General features: G+C 34.5%; 2 protein-coding genes across 2 annotated transcripts in view; one reads left to right on the top strand and one right to left on the bottom strand.

Moving 5' to 3' along the window:
* Nucleotides 1-1467: 1467 nt before the first annotated feature.
* Nucleotides 1468-2865, bottom strand: utp23 (UTP23 small subunit processome component). The gene is made up of 3 exons (XM_051135965.1): nt 2350-2865; nt 2091-2265; nt 1468-2012 (listed from the first exon to the last, which is right to left on the bottom strand). The coding sequence occupies exons 1-3, from the start codon at nt 2535-2537 to the stop codon at nt 1614-1616; spliced, it is 762 nt and encodes a 253-aa protein (XP_050991922.1). The 5' UTR covers nt 2538-2865; the 3' UTR covers nt 1468-1613.
* Nucleotides 2866-3328: 463 nt separating this feature from the next.
* The window catches only part of eif3hb (eukaryotic translation initiation factor 3, subunit H, b), an 81928-nt gene continuing 64448 nt past the window's right edge, over nt 3329-20808 (top strand). Inside the window, exon 1 of the mRNA XM_051135964.1 lies at nt 3329-3421. Coding sequence (XP_050991921.1) covers nt 3347-3421 — 75 coding nt within the window. The 5' untranslated portion in view covers nt 3329-3346. The remainder of the gene's footprint in view (nt 3422-20808) is intronic.

Here is a 20808-nt window from a genome sequence, read left to right as displayed (position 1 = left end):
TGTGTGTGTGTGTGACCATGGACCACAAATACAGTCATAAAGGTCAATTGAGATTTATGATCTGAAAGCTGAATAAATAAGCTTTCCATTGATGTATGGTTTGTTAGGATATAACAATATTTGGCAGAGATTCAGCTATTTCAATATATGGAATCTGAGGGAGCAAAAAAATCATAAAAATGCATATTACTTATCAAAAATTAAGTTTTGATATATTTACTGTACAAAATATCTTCATGAAACATGATCTTTACTTAATTTTTCTAATGATTTTTGGCATAAAAGAAAAATTGTATTATTAATCATATTTGAACATTTCCAACAATATTTAACATAAAATAACTTCTAAGTATTTGTTGCAGTGTATTATATGTATGGATTTCAGTGTACCTTTATTACTCACCATTAAAACACATCGCTAACCACATCTTTCCTTAAATAATTAATTATAATTTAAACATCCAGAAAAAATGTTTAATGAAAACACTTATTGATTAAACAAGTGTTTAATAATAAATATCTCAAATTATACCTCAACTGATTAAATTCTGACGATTAAATGAAATGCTTTACATTATGATTAAGCATACATGGTCTATTCAAAATATTCAAAAGTTTGGGATCAGTAAGATTTTTCATGTTTTTTAATGTCTCCTTATGGCTGTATTTATTTGATCAAAAACAGAAAAAAAACAGTAATATTGTGAAATATTATTTCCATATCAAATATTGGCTTCCTATTTTAATACTCTTTCAAATATTATTAATTTCTTTGACATAACTGATTTATGATCAGTGTTGAAACTGTTGTGCAGCTTAATAATCTTTTTTGGAACCTGTAATGCTTTTTTCTTTGAAAAAAAGTTAAAGAGAACAGCATTTATTTAAAAGAGAAGTATTTTCTTACAATGTAAGTCTTTAGTATCACTTTTTTATGCATTTAACACATCCTTGCTGAATAAAGTAATAATTTATTAAAAAAAAAAAAAAAAAAGAATTGACTGACCCCAAACTTTTGAAAAAGTAGTGTATATTGTAGCACAAAATATCTCATTTGAATAAACAGTTCTTTTTATTTTTCAAAACAAATCTGAAAAAAATAATAATAAATTAATAATAATTATATATATATATATATATATAAAACAGCATATCATAATGATCTCTGAAACATCATGTGACACTGATGATTGGAGTAATGATGCAGAAAATTCAGCATTGATTACAGGAACAAATTATATTTTAAAGTTTATTAAAATAGAAAACTGTTTCTCAGAAAACTTTAGTTTTTTTCTGTATTTTTGACCAAATAAATTCAGCCTTGATGATCACAAGAAACTTCTTTGAACAACATTAAAAAATCTTACTGATCCCCAAATTTTTAACAGCACTCTATATCTATATCTATATATATATATAAAATATAACTAAACCTTAAACACAACCCACCCAAAAAAACAACAGGTATTGATGATAAAAGAAACTTGTTTATTAAACAAAACAAGTGGTTTGCTGGCACAAATGCATGGTCTGGAAAAAGGACAAACTTTCCAATAAAAAATGCTGAAGAACAAACAAAATAAATGGTACTCTTGTAGAAGCGAGGCTTGTCTCTAGGCAGTTGTTGGACTGGAGCTGACTGCTGCTTCCTCTCCCCCAGCAGGCCTTCGCTTCCTATGTCTACTCCGCTTCTTTTTCTCTCCGTCTGTCTTTTTGGGCTGCTGAGGCATTGGTTTCTTCTTTTTCTTCAGGCAGCTAAGTGGGTTGGGATTGCTAGATTTCCTCTTCCGTTTTTTGCCTCTCTTATCATTACTGTCTTTGCTGAGGCCCTCCTTCTCTTTCAGAGTTTGGATACTTGACTGTTGTGATGGGCTCACCAACTCACCCAGCTGAACCGCTTCAACGTGCTTCAGCGAACGTTCAGAGGGCTTGTCTAACACCATGGTGTTGAGGATAATGTACAGCAGAGGAACCCCAGGGATCTTCTTCAGGGCTGTCGTCAACTCATAATCCTAGGATAAAAATGTGTAATTTTTTTTTGTGCGTGTGGGTATATCACAAAATTATTTTTTTTGGTCCAGAGTCCTTACCTGAGTTGCAATGAAGTAGTGGTGTGGATTTGTCTCCCCAAGCATTGACAGCAAACACTCCGATGCAGGTACTGGATCTTTAACGTGCTTGCATTTTCTGATCTGAAACCTTTGCAAGATGAGTTTTGCTCCATAGAGGTCTTTTGCAAGAGCTTCAAGTTCCTTCAGTGCGCAGCTGAAAAAAACAAAACAAATGTTATTATACAATAACGCTAACACACTGACATAAATACTGGAAATAAGAATAGCATTAACTTACTTCGTGGTACAGAGCTGAACTTCTCCCATGAGATACTTCGGCAGCTGCTCTTTGATTTGAATCTTATTCTTTAACGCCGCCTGACAAAACGTCCCATCAATTAATATTTGGAAAGGTTCTCTAAAGCAAAAGTTGTACTTGTAAAAACTGATGGTCTTCTTCGCCTGTTTCTGACGCTTTATCTTCATGGTGAATTATTTATACATAAAGCTTAGGCAGTTTAAACAGATTATCTTCACAGGATATTTGAAGAATATCTATTAATCAGAACGCGTGAGAACTGACACACTTTATTTGTCTAAATATATTAAGAAGCTCACGCCAGTCTCAAACATCAACAGCATGGTACCAGCGTGGTTACAGTGAATGGGTACCGGGTAGAAACAGCAAGCGGCTGTCTGTGAAACGCTTTGTTAATCATAATAAGAATGTTAAAAAAATAATAATAACTACAATTAATAAATATGTATAATTGTTTGTTATTAGATAAACACTTTCAGAGCTGTATTAGTTATTTCACTATAGCAGCAGTTTACAGTAGCTCCTGTTTCCTCCGACCGCTATCACAGCTGCACGTTCTAGTGAAGGGAATCTGAATCCTCTTCGCGAATCGATTCTTTTGAACAGTCCAAAGGACCAGTTCAAAATCACTATAATATGTCCAATAGAGTAATCCGTTGTCACATTTTGTTCTTTATTAGAGTTTTTTTTAATAAGCAAGGTTGTTCGTTGTAATTTTACAGGCCCCTGGTTAGTTTATTGCAGCCATGATAAACTTATAATAATCTTTGGAACACAAATAAGTTATACATTTACAATAAACAATACGAAATGGACATATCTCAGTTGTACACATTTTTGCAAGTCTTGTAATCGCTTTAGTTTGGTTTTTTAAACCGGTTCAACTCACGCATTGAAAAGATCCGATTCATTCATCGCTATCAGGTTCACCGGAAGGCACCGATTTAACGGTCTTGTACTCCCGGCGCGAGTGAAGATGGCATCCCGTAAAGATACCCCGACTGGAAAAGCCCTGGATTCTCCCGTCAAACAAATCCAGATCGAAGGATTGGTAAGACAACGTTTAACAGATACAGTGTAATTGAGTCCACAGAATGTGAAATCCGGTGTTTAAACATCACTGTTAACAGAAGCTTCTGGTTATTTCACCTGCAGATCACTGTGCAGACTGATGGGATGCTATAAATACTACTACTACTACTACTAATAATAATTTCTCAAAACTAGTTACAAATGCAATTAGTAGAAAATAGAGAAATGTAATGGTTTAATTTCAGAAATGACTAAAAAGATAATATTTTAAATATTTTGATCCACATAACCAAGAACACTGTATATTATTACGCATGTAAGGGTTTATTTATAATTATCTTTTTTAATTCCACAGGTCACATTAGCAACATTTACTTTTGAATTTGAATTGTCTAAAAAGACATTAATTTTCAGCAGAGTTGTCAGCTATAAAGTGCAGACTGTCTTGATTTCATATGAATATTTTTACATGGTTGGTGTAAATTGTCACTCGACTAGAACAGTTTAATTCCACTTTCCCCCTCTGAGAGATGATGACCCTTCAGAGATGATGACTGGCCAGGGTTGCCAGGTTTTCACAACAAAACTTTGTTGGAAGCATTCCGGGGGGTAAAATACATGTTTTTTTGGCGGGGTTCCTCTGGTAAAATTAGCATTCCAGGCGTTAAATATTATGTTATTGGGGTCGCTTCAACCCGCAGACATGAAACACACACACACACACACATTTATTCATTTCATCGTCTTGTCCACTAAGGTCCATCTGTGCATGTGCTCACTTAGCTGGAAAACATGTGTTGTTGCATGTTAACAACTAAAGCTGAGTCCCAATAGTTTTTTTTTCTAAAGAGACACTAACCCTTGTATGGAAGCCCATTTCCGCCACTGAATAAAAAGTAAAAAAGGTACATGCAACTTTCTAGCTCTGACTTTTTATCTCGCAATTACAAGTTTAGAATTGTGAGTAACTCACAGTTGTGAGTTAAAAGTCAGAATTGTGAGAAATAAAGTCAGAACTGTGAGATATAAACTCACAATTCTGACATTTTTCTCAGATATAAACTCACAGTTGCAAATTATGAACTAAGTATTGCAAGACATAAAGTCACAATTGTGACAAATAAAGTCAGAACTGCAAGATATAAACTCACAATTTCTCAAAATCTCGAAATTGTGACCTTTTTTCTCAAAATTGAAAGTTTTTTTTTCTCTGAATTGCGAGTTTATGTCTTGGAATGCTGACTTTATAACACACAACTGCGAGTTATTAAGTCAGAATTGTGAGATATAAACTTGCAATTCTGAGAACATATCAGTTGTCTTTTCCCCTCAAAATTGGACTTTATAATTTGCAATTTCGAGTTCATTTCTCACAATTCTGAGAAAAAAAGTGAGAATTGCAAAAAAAAAAAAGAAAAAAAAAAAGTGAGAATTGTGAGAGAGTTTTTACACTACCGTTCAAAAGTTTGGGGTCAGTACATTTTTATTGTTTTTTTTTTTTTTTTTCTTTTAAGAAATTAATACTTTTATTCACCAAGGATGTATTAAGTTAATAATTAAAAGTTTATTAAAAGTTAATAATAAATAATTTACATTGTTATAAAATATTTATATTTTGAATAAACACTGTACTTTTTGAACTTGTTATTCATGAAAGAATCCTGAAAAAAAAAAAATTAGAGGTTCCAAAAAATATTTGGCAGCACAACTGTTGATATTATCCAACACTGATCATTCTAATAATAAATCCGCATATTAGAATGATTTCTGAAGGATCATGTGACACTTAAGACTGGATAAAAATTCAGCTTTTCATCACAGGAATAAATTCTTTTTTAAAGTATGTTAAAATAAAAAACATTATTTTATATTGTAAAAACATTTCGAAATATTACTGTTTTTTTTTCTATATTTTTAATCAAATAAATGCAGCCTTGATGAGCATAAGAGACTACTTTAAAGACTATTACAAGTATTACTGACCCCAAACTTTTGAACGGTAGTGTATCTCACAATTTTGACTTTATAACTCGCAGTTGCAAGGTTATATTACACAATTTTACAACTTGGAACTGTGAGTTTGTATCATGGAATTTTGTAAAAAAAAAAAAAAGAAGTGAGATAAAAGAGTCACAATAAACTTTTTACAATGTTTTTTTTATTCAGTGATGGAAACGGGCCTTGTTTTCAGTGAACATGCAAAATGATGTCCCATATTTATCACTTGCATTTAAAAAAATAAAAAAGGTAATTGCAACTTTTCATCTCACAAATCGGACTTTTTAGCTTGCAGTTGGCTTTTTTTCTCAGACTTCTGTAATACAAACTCGCAATTCTGACTTTTTTTTCTCAGAATTTTAAGACATAAAGTCACAATTCTGGGAAATAAAGTCAGAACTGCAAGATATAAACTCACAATTCTGACATTTTTCTCAGATATAAACTCGCAATTGCAAGTTATGAAGTAAGTATTCCAAGACATAAAGTCAGAACTGCAAGAAATAAAGTCCAAGAAATAAAGTCAGAACTGCAAGATATAAACTCAAAATCTCGAAATTGTGACCTTTTTTCTCAAAATTGAAAGTTTTTTTTTCTCTGAATTGTGAGTTTATGTCTTGGAATGCTGACTTTATAACACGCAACTGCGAGAACATATCAGTTGTGAGAAATAAAGTCAGAACTGCAAGATATAAACTCACAATTTCTCAAAATCTTGAAATTGTGACCTTTTTTCTCAGAATTGTGAGTTTATATTTCACAATTATGACTATAACGCAATTGTGAGTTATTAAGTCAGAATTGTAAGATATAAACTCGCAATTCTGAGAACGTATCAGTCTTCTTTTCCCCTTAAAAACTGGACTTTATAACTTGCAATTGCGAGTTTATGTCTCACAATTCTGAGAAAAAAAGTAATGTGGTTTATTCCATGGTGGAAATGGGCTTCCATACCATATCAGTGAACACAGACATTGATGTCCCATATTCATCACCTGCATTTTATATTAGTCATTGTTTATGTTGTGTCTGTCTGTTACCCATATTTGTTGCACTGATCCAGTCCTTCTGTGCACCTGTATAGGTTATGTTCACTTTATTCCACATTGTGAAGCTGAAAAGATATTATAATATTAGATTCCAACTAGCTGTCTTTAAATTAATTAACTTTTTTCTCTTTTACTTTAGTCCACATAGTTGCACAATTACGCCCTTGTTATCCAATATGATGAGATTGAATATGCTTGCTACTATTGAATTTTATCAGTTTTTCATTGTGTTGTGGGTGTTTTAGCCTAAGCAATGTGATGGCATTCATTTTGACTTTATCAGAAAATGGAGATGTAATCATAAAGACACATACTAATTTATGATCAGTCACCCTGAGTTTAGCTGTGAGCCCCTCTGAGAAGTCCACTTCCAAAACAACGTTTAACATATAATGTACTCAGCCGTTGTCATCCAAGATGTTCATGTCTTTCTTTTTTCAGTCGTAAAGAAGTTATGTTTTTTGAAGAAAACATTTCAGGATTTTTTTTTCTCTATAGTGGACTGCTATGGTGCCCCAAGTTTGAACTTCCAAAATGCAGTTTAAATGCGGCTTCAAACCATCCCAGATGTGGTTGTAAAACAGTCGGTTGTTTTCATAAAAATAATACAATTTATATACTTTTTAATGTCAAACGCTCGTCTTGTCTTACTGTTACTTGAACTCTGTTTTTTTTGTTTTTTTTTGGTTCATGACAGTTTGGGTATGTTGAAAAATTCCCATCTCATGTTCTCCCTCAACTTCAAAATCATCCCTTATCGCTGTTTTACCTTTTCTGTTAAGGGTGTTTTCTGTTTGGGATCGTTTGAAGCCGCATTTAAACTGCATTTTGAAAGTTCAAAATCGAGGCACCATATCAGTCCATTATATGGAGAAAAATCCTGAAATGTTTCCCTCTAAAAACATAATTTCTTTACGGCTGACGAAGGAAAGACATGAACATCTTGGATGACAAGGAGGTGTGTACATTATCTGTAAATTTCTGTTCTGGAAGCGGACTTCTCCTTCAAGTAAGTAAACAGCAATGTCTTATTGTAAGCCCTCATTTGACAGGCAGCTTTTTTCCTTCTTTTACTTATTTAATTTAATGGAATTAGTTCCATCAGATTCTAGATCATTGATTCAGTTTTACAGGCCTGAACAGAAGTCAAATAATTTTTTTTTTACTGCATTTTCGTAGTTATTCTATTTGTACGGCCACACTAAATTCACTGAACCTAATTAAACTCAGTGATGCTTCATGGAAGCTTCTGACTTGTTTTACTTTCCTGTCTCCCTGCTGCCGAGGGATGAGTGCCAAATGTTGTGAATGCGCAGAAATGTTAGTTTTTGCTTTGTTTCTTGAAAACCGTCACGGTCAGTGTTCCACTTTTTTTTAGTTTTTAGGCTCCAGCCCAAGAAAAGCTGTTTCCTGTCAAGGTGCCTCAAGCAAAGCTGCCATCGATGATTTCAATGATTTTCTATCCACTTGCCCCACAGCCTGTTTTTGGGCTTTACTAAAGCTCAGCTCCCTGTTGCTGTTGGTTGGAGCTGTTTGAATGATTTTTTTTTTTTGTGCCTGTGGGTTTTTCAGAACATTCTCTGTGGTGTCTTGATGCTCAAACTTAAAGATGCTGACAGTTCATGTCCCTTTTCGCACATTCTAAGCTCGAATGATGCTTTTGAGGAAACATTTTGGGCTTCCTAAAGGTTATTTTCTTTGTTTGTTTGTTTGGTTTTGTCTCTCCTACGATTTTACTGACTAAGGTTTTTCTTTCGTCCCACATGCACGCATCGCTGGGAGTTTTGTTCTTTTTGTTTTTTGCTCAGTATTTGCAGACTTCATCATTCATTGTCTTTCCAGCTCTGTGCTATAGAAAAATGTGTGGAGACATGGATGATGGGTTCAGAATAACACCACTTTCCCCTTTTGTATGTTTACCCAGAAGATAAAAACAATCAAAAGTTTTGTGGCTTTTAGATCCTGTTTGAATGCAAGTGTTTTCCAAAAAGTTGACAAAATCTATTTTTAGCAAATGTAAACTACAGTTCAAAAAGTCAGTTAGATGAATATTTTTACTGAGGAAGCATAAATGAAATCAAAAGTGGCACGAAAGGCATTTATATTATTTAGGGAGATTTAGGGCTGTCAAATTGATTAATTGAGATTAATTGCAACCAAAATAAGTTTAGGTTTGCATAATATGTGACCCTGGACCACAAAACCGCAAATAAAAATTTTTTGATTAGTAATATGCATTGCCAAGAACTTCATTTGGACATCTTTAAAGCTGCTTTTCTCAATATTATGACTTTTTGCACCCTCAGGTTCCAGATTTCGGATAAATGTTGTCCTACCCTAACAAACCATACATCAATGGAAAGCTTATTTATTCAGCTGATGTATAAATGTCAATTTTAAAAAAAATTACCGTTATGACTGGTTTTGTGGTCCATGGTCACATATATGTGTTGGTTCTGTATATATTATATATGTATGTATAATATATACAGACTGTGTATAAACACACACATACATGTATATATTTAACAAATGTGATATGTATTTATATAATACACTGCCGTTCAAGTTTGCGATTAGTACTATTTTTATGTTTTTTAAAAGAAGTCTCATATGCTTATAAAGACTGCATTTATTTGATTGGAAATCTAGAAAAAACAGTAATATTGTGAAATAATATTTCTATGTAAAATAACTGTTTTCTATCTGAATATATTTTAAAATGTAATTTATTCCTGTGATGCAAGCTGAATTTTCAGCATCATTACTCCAGTCCTTATTTTCAAACGATTCTTTAGAAATCATATGTCTGGTTTATTATCAGTGTTGAAAACAGATGTGCTGCTTAATATTTTTATTGAAACCTGGGATTCTTTTTATCAGGATTTTTTAATATTTACAAAGTTAAAAAGTACAGTATATATTTAAAATATAAATCTTTTCTAACAATATGCACTACTGTTCAAAAGTTTAGGGTCAGTACATTTTTATTATTTCTTTTATATTTTGTTAGGAAAGATTTATACTTTGAATAAATGCTGTTCTTTTTAACTTTTTATTCATAAAATAATAACAGGTTCCAAAAAAATCTTAAGCAACACAACTGTTTCCAACATTCATAATAAAAGTAATAAATCCGCATATTAGAATGATTTCTGAAAGATCATGTGACACTGAAGACTGAAGTAATGGATGATAAATTCACCTTTGCATCACAGGAATAAATTATATGTTAAAATATATTAAAATAGAATATCATTATTTTAAACTGTAATAATTTTTCACAACATTACTGTTTTTTTTTTTTCTCAAGTAAATGCAGCCTTAAAAGAATTCTTAAAAAAAAAAAAACATTGAAACATCAGTCAAACTTGATTCCAAACTTTGGAAGTGTTTATAATATAAATCAAACATGAGGGGGAAAAATTATATGTAATTGATTTAACAGCCCTAATTCAAATAAATTCTTTTTAATTAAACTTTATGATGAAATTATGATAGTTTTCATACAAATATTAAACAGCACAACTGCTTTCAAGTTTGAAAACCAAAAAAAATGTTTCTTGAGCACCAGATTTCTGAAGGATCATGTGACACTGAAGACTGGAGTAATGGCTGCTGACAATTCTGTTTGCCAACACAGGAATATATTACAAATCTAAATTATATTAAAATAGGATTTAATATATAATTAAAAGTTTTGACCAGTAGTTTAGTCCCTTTTCTGTAACACAGGGCTACTTTAAAACATATATATATTCACTTGCTATAATATAAAATAAATAGTATGTTTATTTAAATTTGTTATAAAAATTAAATTAAGGCTGTAAAACGTTTGGACCATGATTGATTATCACTGTCACTTTTTCATAGCCTTATAATCAACCCCATCGCTATGAAACAAACAATTAGACGGCTTTGTGCACATTGATATAAACTTTAATAGATGTCGTAATCAATCTTTGTTTGTCATTTAGTGACAAATGGTGATTATGATGAGTATTGCTGACAATATCAGTTGACAGTGTGTCTGTCTTTGCAACCCTTAGAGTGCTCTGTCTGTCCATCTTCATTATTTGTAATAATCAGATTGTTTTTTCACATTTTTGGGCTCTTAGTGAAGTCGCCAGATCCAGTTGCGATTTATTCGACAAAAGGCAAAAGCATTTGCAGGTAACTGGGAACGCATCTGATGTGGGTGTTGATATGATTGATATGCTAGTTTTCTTGTTAATCCTCCCCTGTGAGCAAAACAGTGAGTTATAAGAAAGGATAGAGGAAGACCCTGATATTAACCATCTGCTGTATTTTCCCTTTTGTTTGAACCACCTGAGCATCAGGCATTGTTGCTGTGCTCCATTTTGTAGACCTGCTGTTCACAGAGTTTTTAGATGAATACAAATAAGCTAAATGTATAAAGCAGGTGGATTAGAGGCGACTGCTTCAGGGTGGGTAAGCAGCTTAAACGGAGAGCTCTACAAATCCCTTCCAGGGATATGTATCTTCTCAGCTCTCTCTCTTTCTCTCTCACTCCGTTATATGAAACTCTTTATTTTTGACCTTTCAGGCAAAAGCCGAGCACTTTTTAAGCAGTGTGAAATAAGGTCTGCTTATGCATGAGAATCATAGCAGGGCGGTGTTTAAATCACTTCTGATTTCCTCAGGAGTCTTTTCTTTTTTTATGGGATAAAATATAAATGCACGACTATATAAGCATAATATAGTTCGTTTAAAGTGATGTGCTACCTTTTGAATCACCTGCAATTTTACAGTTTGACAACCTGCTGTAGAATGTTTTCACTGTCTTCCTCCAGGTAAAATGCATCAAATTCACTTTTTGTCTCTGCTTTTGTCTAGGGTTTATTCTCTGTATTAGTAAATCTCCCTAGTAAACACTTTGCGAGTATTGACGTCGTCCAGGGTAAGTCAGGTGGTCAACAGGGGGCAGCAGTGATCCACTGAAATCACTGAACTGTGTTACTCAGTTCATGCACATCAGTACTACCTTACATCTTTTCAAACGGTGACGTTGGGTTGTCAGTCTCTTTTGAACACCCTGAAGGGTGAGAGGCTTTGGAATATTCTACTTTATTTTAATGTATTCTGCTTTTTATATACATATTTTTGTTTATTTATAAATTATACTGTTTTTATACATATATGTACATTTTTGTAATAATAGTACTTTTAATTATTTAATATTTGAAATAATATTTATATATATGTATATGTATGTGTGTGTGTATATATATATTAGTGCTGTGCAACGATTAATTGTGATTAATCACGTCTAAAATAAAAGTTTTTGTTTACATAATGTGTGTGTGTACTGTGTATATTTAATATGTGTATATATATATATAAATACACATACAGTATATATTTTGAAAATATTTACATGTACACATTTTTGTTGATGTAATATATCCATGCATGTGTGTGTATTTATATACATAAATACATTTTGGATGCGATTAATCGCAATTAATCATTGCACAGCACTACAGCACACACGCACAAACACAATTACTGGTCAAAAGTTTATAATAAAAATGCATAAAGACAGTAATATCATGACATTTTAGTACAGGTTGAAGTAAATATTGCTATTTTAATATATTTTAAAATCATTTATTTCTGTAATTTTTTTTTTCAGTTTCGAGTACTTCAGTTTTTAGTGTCAGATAGTCCTTCAGTAATTAATAAATGGTCAATAACTTAATATGTATAATAATCAATTTACACTAACTATAATCAAAATGTGTGTTGGCAAAATTAAAATCCTTGTCTTCTTGTCTTGTCATGCCAACTTGTCTGAGTTTTAGCAAATTTTGATTTAAGATCACATTTTTTTATTTAAGATTATAGTGGCAAAAATTATTTTCTTTGACAACTTTGCAGACTAATGAATGATAAGTAGTAGGACCAGGAATGTGTAATAATACATTTTGATTTTACATTTACTTAAATGGCTTTTGTAGAATTCATTGCAATGAACAGACTTTCAAAAATGAACCCAAAAGTGAAAGTTCTGTCATTAATTACTCACCCTCATGTCGTTCCGCACCGGAAAGACCATTCATTTTCAAAACACAAATTAGGATATTTTTGATAAATCCGAGAGCTTTCTGGCCCTGCATAGACAGATGTACCACTGGCACATTCAAGGTCCAAAACGCATCAAAGACTGGCACAGAAGAGAAGAAATTGTTGAATAAAGTTATTTTTGTTTTCTTTGTGCAGAAAAGGTATTCTCGTAGCTTCATAACATTCCTGTTGAACCACTAATATCACATGGACTGTTTTAATAATGTCCTTATAACCTTTCTGGGCCTTAAATGTGTCAGTTGTGTTACTGTCTATGCAGGGTCAGAAACCTCTCGGATTTCTTCAAAAATATCTTAGTTTGTGTTCTGAAGACAAACTAAGGTCTTACAGGTTTGGAACGACATGAGGGTGAGTAATTAATGACAGAATTTTCATTTTTGGTTGAAATATTCCTTTAAATCAGGGGTGTCCCTGCAGAGTTTAGCGCCAACCCTAAACAAACACACCTGTACCAGCTAATCAAGGTCTTACTAGGTATACTTGAAACTTCCAGGCAGGTGTGTTGAGGAAAGTTGGAGGTAAACTCTCCAGGACACCAGCCCTCCAGGAACAAGTTTGGTGACCCCTGCTTTAAATGAAGATAAACTAAGCGAAAGAATGTATCTGGTTTAGGCTTTGAATCCCTTGTATGTTTAGAATCAAAATTGCTGGTTCCGATCATGCACGTGGATAAATTCCACACATGTTGGCGGAGTGTTAGGTAACTTTCCTCCAGGGCTTTTTTATAACTAATGTTTACGTGTCTTTAAAAGATGTAGACACAGTAATTCACTCTCTCAACAACCTTTTGGTGGCTTCAGATCGTGACAGAAGGTGAGTGCGAGTGGAGCTTATATACGGCCCTTGAGGGCCCTCTGTGAGGCGATAGCACAGTGACGGCGGGCTGTGAAGTGCAGATTAACAGGCTGTGCGAAGAACTTGATTCGCCGTAAACCTAGAGCACTTCTACAGCAAGCGTAAAAGATTGATGGCTGAGTTGGTTCAGAGGGCGCACAATAAGACTCTGGCTAGCAACAGGAAGTAAAACGAATCTGGATTTTGTGTTTGTCCTTGAGCGTTCCTTACAATTGCCCACTGTGCCATTTCCCAGCTAAGGTCAAGGTGCCAACAGGAGACTACCGCCACTCAGATTGAAAGCTTTTTTTCAATGGTGTCCAAAAGACATTTTGTCGCTGTTTCATAGCTAAAAACTCAGTTTATGTCACTTTAAAGTTTTAAGCATCTTTTACAGCAGCTTTTAAGTCGCTTCTACACTCTTAGTTCTGAGACAAAGTAGATGTTCATCTGCTGAAACCTCACCCGAGGTCATACGTCCAGTTTTTCGGAGAAGCTGATTGGTGTGCACCTTGCCGAAGACTCTTGCTTCTCTTCCTCGTGACTTTGCGGTGTCTGAGTTTCAACGTGCTTGACAGATGGACTACAGGGACTAGCACTCAATGCCTGCCTCATTCTCACTCTGGATCCCTGGTGACTTCGGCTTGTGTTAGAAATCACTCTCTTTTCGACCTGTGAATGCCACTTGCTCTGTAGCTCTCCCAGTCACCTTGTCCCACTAAGACAATGAGCAAGGGCTTTGTTGAAACTTGACACATCCAGGCGTACATGTTTCTGTGTGAACTTTTTGTCTTCCACTTTGGCTGTTTCTTTGCTGTGTTTTTTAATCTTTTTTTCAGACTGGTTGAAAATATGCCCTTTAGTGTTCAAACATCCTATTTTACATTCCACTTTGTCATTTAGCAGGCACTACAGTGTACCGTTATCTAATATCAACTAGATTGGAGCAATCTATTAAATTATTATTATTATTAAACAAAGGTTCGTGCTTTGCCACTGTGGTGATTCTGTAACCTTTTGGTTTACAAGCACAGATATTTACTGCTTCTGTAGGTTGCACATCCATGTTATTATCCATGTCATTGTTAATTATTTATTTAGTTTGTAAATATTCTAATATTTAGGTATTATTGCAAACATGTAACATAAACTTGCTCCATTAAAAACATAAGTACACTATTAGAATACAATATTGTAAATTCTTTATGCTTTAATTTTAAAAATAAATTTATTGTCCATTCATAATTTAATATGTTACGGTCAGTTTTTTTTCCACAATGTCAGATTTATTCACTGCTCAGTTTCAACCTTGCAATTCCAGTGGCTCAGTCCTAGACATTGGTTTTAGTTGGGTTATTTAAAGCAGTCATATTGTTTTTGGGGCTGGGTAAAACATATTGATTTCTTGATTTTACAAATTTCCTTAGGAAATTAAAATTGACCCGGGAAGATTCCATGCGATGCAACATGTTCGGTGACCATAAACTTGTTAGTCAGCTAGAAAAATTAACTCTAGAAAGGAGCATTTTGCTTAATATATGCACCATATAACGTACATTAATTAAAGACCTATTTTTAACGGTTCTTAGAAGTTTTATTTATTTTTATGTAAACAATCCCCATTTAATGTTTCGAAAAACTAATTGGAGTAGAATTATATAACTGTAAATTTATTGTTTAAGCATTTATATTCAAATCAGTTATTTTAACCTTCAGTATTTTAGTAATTTAGTACCAACTAACTAATGTATATTTGTATATTTATATGTACATATTTAAAATACTGGAACCGAAAATCGAGTCGAATCGCAAGATTGTAAATCAGAATCTAATTGAATTGTGAAATTGGTGTCAAAACCCAGCGCTAATTGTTTTCATATTTTTGTCCTTAAGAAACATTTCGTTAATATCTTGCATTGTCGTCTTGTCATATTTTTGCCAACAGCAAAGGCTATTAACTAGCTGTGAATATTGTCACTAGTGTGAAATCAACAAAATTACTGATGAAATTGTTCATTAAAGGAGAAGTTTACTTCCAGAACAAAAATTTACAGATAATTTACTCAGCCCCTTGTCATCCAAGTTCATGTTTGTGTCTTTCGTTCTTCAGTCAATAAGAAACTATGTTTCTTGAGGAAAAAATGCAGGAATTATCTCCATATAGTGGACTTAAATGGTGCCCCAAAGTTTGAACTTCCAAAATACAGTTTAAAATGCACCTTCAAAAGGCTCTAATGATCCCAGCCAAGGAAGAAGGGTCTTATCTAACAAAATGATCGGTCATTTTCTAAACAAATTGACAATTTATATACTTTTTAACCTCAAATGCTTGTCTTGTCAAACTTCAAAATTGTCCTACATCGCTGCAGAAGTACCGACCCAGTGTTTACAAAGTGAACATGCAAAGAACATCAAATGCCCTTTACAAAAAAAAGGTAAAACAGCGATGTAGGGATGTAGTTTTTCGACCTAACCTATTGAGCCAGATTACACGGACTACACATGCGCATCGCAGAGACAAGACAAGATGAGCATTTGAGGTTAAAAAGTATATAAATCGTCAATTTGTTTCAAAAATGACTGATCGTTTCACTAGATAAGACCCTTCTTCCTCGGCCGAGATTGTTGAGGTCCATTTGAAGCTGCATTTAAACTGCATTTTGGAAGTTCAAGGAAGAAAAATGTTATGTTTTCCTCAAGCAACATAATTTCTTTACGAATGAAGAAAGAAAGACGCTAACATCTTGAATGACACGGCGGTGAGTAAATTATCTGTAAATTTTTGTTCTGGAAGTGAACTTCTCCTTTAATACATTTTTAAAAATTTTGTTTTGACATCATAATATCAAAAAATAGTTCATAACCTGTGGCGTCTCACTTTAGTAGAGTAGAAGTGGGTCCTGACTGTCACTGAATGCACAGGAGGCCTGCCTAATGTGACTAAAGCTACTACTTGCTCTTTGGCCTGCTGGAGTCTTGCCTAATGGCCTAAGTGCTTGCTTATTCGGAAGCTGTCAGTTTTATTGATAATCAGATGGCAAGCCACCAATACAGCCATCAACTGACAACCAGGAATTCTAGATCCCTGCCAGCTTACGATCAGTCATACCTCTGCCTCTCAGTTAGGCCATTATGGGCATGAATGTTTGCTGCCAGGTTTTTGAGGTTCTAATGATTATGTACATTCTGTAAGTAAAATTAGAACTGTGAAGATAGTCAATTTCCCTAATAAAATAGTTGGACAGATTTGTCAACTCTAGCAGGGTCTGACAGCTTTTCTTCTGGACCCCCTGGAGAAGAAAGTGAGTAGCACTGAGTAATTTAAGTGCTAAAGTGACCAAATAATGGAGAAGAAATGCATAATTTCATGTAAATGTCTATTTTATAAATGTACTTATAGTTAAGAAAGCTCAGGCTCCTGCTGTTTTATTTTATTTTATTTTATTTATTTTATTTCTGGAAATGTGAATGTCTAAGACATTTTGGACCTACCTTGTGAATGGCAGGAGGGTGTTTTAGATCTTCCACTATGAGAACTCTGGATTCTGGTTGTAAAAGTCTTTTTAACTCTTATAGAAATTGCTTCCAAGCACAAGCTCTGGATGAGGATCAGGCTTTGAAGATGAATGGATGGTGTGTTGTATTGATTTTTTTTTTTTTTTTTCTCCCACATTGGTTCCTTAATCCTGGTTAAGCATTGGGAGATTTAAGCACGGACCTATGTCAGAGGTTTCTGAACCAAGATCTTGTTAACCATGTCTATTCTTTGTGCCCCACTGACCTTTCGGGACTGCTCCAATGAATACAGTGCACAAGTTTATCAGTGTACATCTCACCTATTTTTATTTGAAACCTTTTGAGGCTTTAACATAGGAATTTTTTTTTTGCTGTTAGGATTTAAATTTGGTTGTGCTTGCTGTTGGTCACAATTGAAAATCTATTATTGTGTTAGATGCCAAGCCTCCTGGACCCAAGGATCGATACTGCTTTGTCGACAGATTCGAGCCCCTGCTCTGCTCGGCTGAAGATGAATTAGATTTTTCTATAAAAACGCGGAGCTTCGCTCTGCCATTGAGCTTATCGCTGCCGTGTGGGATGCTTTACTCTTCACCTGTGGTATTTCATCCACTGTTATTACCGCTGCCCCACTCCCGTGTCTCCTCGGATTTTCCCATTCTCTATCTGTCCTCATCTGTTATCTATAGGGGACATTTCTAATTCCAAATGGTTATGATCTGTATTAAAGTTTACGGATTAAAGATTAAGCCCTATTTTGTCCCAAATCCACTTGCTACCAAATTCCTTTCATCACCTTTCCAGGAATATCCAGAGACTGTCCACCCTATAATTTATAATTCCAGACCATATTTTCTGATGGACTATTCAGACTATATACCTATTCAGACTATACACACATATTTAAGCACCCCACCTAGAAGTTATTTATTTATTTATTTTCGTGCTTTTGAAAGAAGTCTTTTATGTTCACCAAGGCTAAGCTTATTTTAGGAAAAGAAAGGATGTGGCATGTGGCCAAGTAGGGCTGGGCAAAAAATCGATTTAATCGATTTATCGATTTTGTAGTTTAAAACGATTTTTATTTTGCAAACTCGAGTTTTTTTGCCACAATAGTTTTTTCGGACTTTTCCGCGTTTCGTCCTTGTGCGTTACCGTAGCGCGATATGAGCCAGGCCCAGCCCCCGCCCCGCGTAACACAGTCAAAACAACATGGCAGCGTGTAGCAGAGAATTACTTCCAAAGAAAGGTACAGGTAACTCCGTAATTTGGAACTGGTTTGGTTTTGATGCAGCAGACAAAACACAGACGAAGCCTTGCTGCAAAATATGTTTCAAAGCTGTTGCTACTGGAAGCAGCAGTACAACAAATCTTTTCCAGCACCTGAGGAATAAACATCCCGAAGAATGGGAGAAGTGCAACCGGCTCCGCAGCGAAAACGGCTCCTCTAGCACACCTGCTAAAAAGCAAACTACACTTCCTGAGAGCTTTACAAACTGTGTGCCTTATGATAAGAACGGAGCGCGATGGAAAGCGATTACAGAGGCGATCACGTTTTATATTGCCACAGACATGCTGCCAATTTATTCTGTCGAAAAGCGAGGCTTTAATCACATGCTGAAAGTATTAGATGCGAGGTACGTTGTCCCCAGTCGCAAGTATTTCGCCGATGTAGCGCTGCCTCACCTGTACAATACAGACATAGAGCCAGACACAGATCCTCTCGAATGGTGGAAGCTGCATCAGCCCAACTTTCCAAGGCTAAGCTTACTGGCTAAAAAATATCTTTCTATTCCAGCCACTAGTGCCCCCTCAGAGAGGGTATTTAGTGTGGGTGGGGGAATAGTTACCTGCAACCGGGCCTGCCTTAAGCCAGAGGTTGTGGACAGGCTCATCTTTCTTGCAAAAAATGTTTAGAATGAGCATAATGTTTCAGAGATCTAACAAGCACGTGTTTTGTTGTTCTAGATAAAAGTTTACAATTGTTTACTCTTTGAGCAGGCTATATGTCTGCCACAGGCATGTTTCATTTTTTATATTCACACTATACTGAGAAGAGTTTATTTTTTTAATTGTAATGTTATATGTTACAAAATTTGTAATTATCTGATTTCTTGAACAGAAAATTTAAGCTACTGTGAAGTTGTTGCACTTTTGCTTAAACCTGGGTTAAAGCTTGAAATTGTTGAATGACAGCCTCATTTACTTTTTGTTTTGGGATTCTACGCATTTTAACTCTTGAGGACAATCATAGCAATAAAGTTGCACTTTTGACACTATATCTGATGTCTGCAGTCATTTTTTAAGTGCATTGAAAAAAAAAAAAATCGAAAATCGAATCGAAACTCGAATTTTTCTTTAAAAAATCGAAGATTTTTTTTTTAGGCAAAATCGCCCAGCCCTATGGCCAAGTATGGTGTCCCATACTCAGAATTGGGTTACAATTACAATTGGGTTACTCTCCTAACCATTAAAAAAAAAAGAATTTGAAGCAGATATTACTCCAGTCTTCAATGTCACATGATCCTTCTTAATGTTTCTTGAGTTCTTTTTAATGTTGAAAAACAGTTTTTGCTGTTTAATGTTTTTATGGGGTGATACTTTTTTCAAGAATTTTTGATAAATAGAAAAGGTTTTGGTGTTTTTGCCTTTTATTAGCCTAGGACAGTATTGCAGACAGGAAGAGAAGTGGGAGAGAGAGGGAGGTGTGACTGGGAAAGGTCTGCGAGCCAGGTCTCGAACTCGGGACGCCTGAAGCACAAAGGCGCTTTATGTCGGCACGCTGCATATGAGGCTATCGGTGCTGACAATGAATGGAAAAAGTTAAACAGCATTTATAGGAAATAGAAATATTTTGTAATATTCTAAATGTCTTTAATGACACTTGATCAATTTAATGCATCTTTGCTGAATAAAAGTATTACATTTCTTTTAAAAAATCATACTGACGCCAAATTAATTAATTGAAAAATAAATAAATAAATTCGTTAAAAAAAATCAATTTAAAAAAAATGGTTGCTTAAGTAATTTTGGGAACATTTTGCATTTTTAAAATATCTTTTCCGTGTTAATTGGATTTTTTGTTCTAACTAGCTGTGTCTGTGACACACGAAATTTCTATTTTAGAAATGGTTTCTATTTCTGCATCATCGCAGCTGGAACAACAATTACTAGCTATGACAATTATAATCTTAGGTACTAATTATGTGCTTTATTCAGTGTTAAAAGTGTTTAATGTGAGTTCCAGTATCATACTGTGTGATATTTATAGCCATACTGAAAGCAACAACAGATAGTTTACCTCAGATCTTGGAAGTAAATGAAAGCAAAGATGTACCTTAAAACTGCAAACTCAGTGCAAACCAACCAGTGTTTTCCATGACAAAGATGATATCAGTCACTCAGTATGTAGTTTTAACAATGTTAAAAAGGTTTAATATTTATAGATTAGATTATAAACTTGTCCATTTCGTTGGGAGTGCAGTGCACTTCTGAATGGCTGTGATATTTCACGTCACGCTGTTGCATCGCATGGAATCTTGTCGGGTCAGTTTTAATTTCCTAAGGAAATTTGTAAATGAATGCAATTTATATTTGTATTGTGACGAGTTGACTGCCTCCCCCTACTTATCAGCATCTCCCTGTCCCTTAATCACCGCCCTTCACCAGGCTCCCGACAGGAGTGGGCGTGTGAGAGAGGAGGGGCACCGAAACAGCCAGGTCTGGCGGCGTGTGATGAGGCGCACCTGATGTCAATGAAGCCTCATCACTGCAGTGGTTGAAATGCTGAGCGCGCCTCTCCTCGGGAGACCGGTCTCTTCCTCGTGCATGCACACTGGTGTCCTCGTGGGTCCAGGAAGGGAGTGTTGAGAGGATCGAGCACCGTCAGAAGCAACGAGCT

This window comes from Labeo rohita, chromosome 19, assembly GCF_022985175.1.
Source record: "Labeo rohita strain BAU-BD-2019 chromosome 19, IGBB_LRoh.1.0, whole genome shotgun sequence".
Classification (NCBI taxonomy): Eukaryota; Metazoa; Chordata; class Actinopteri; order Cypriniformes; family Cyprinidae; genus Labeo; species Labeo rohita.
The sequence above is the reverse complement of the archived record's forward strand: the minus strand, read 5'-3'. Positions and strand labels throughout refer to the sequence as shown.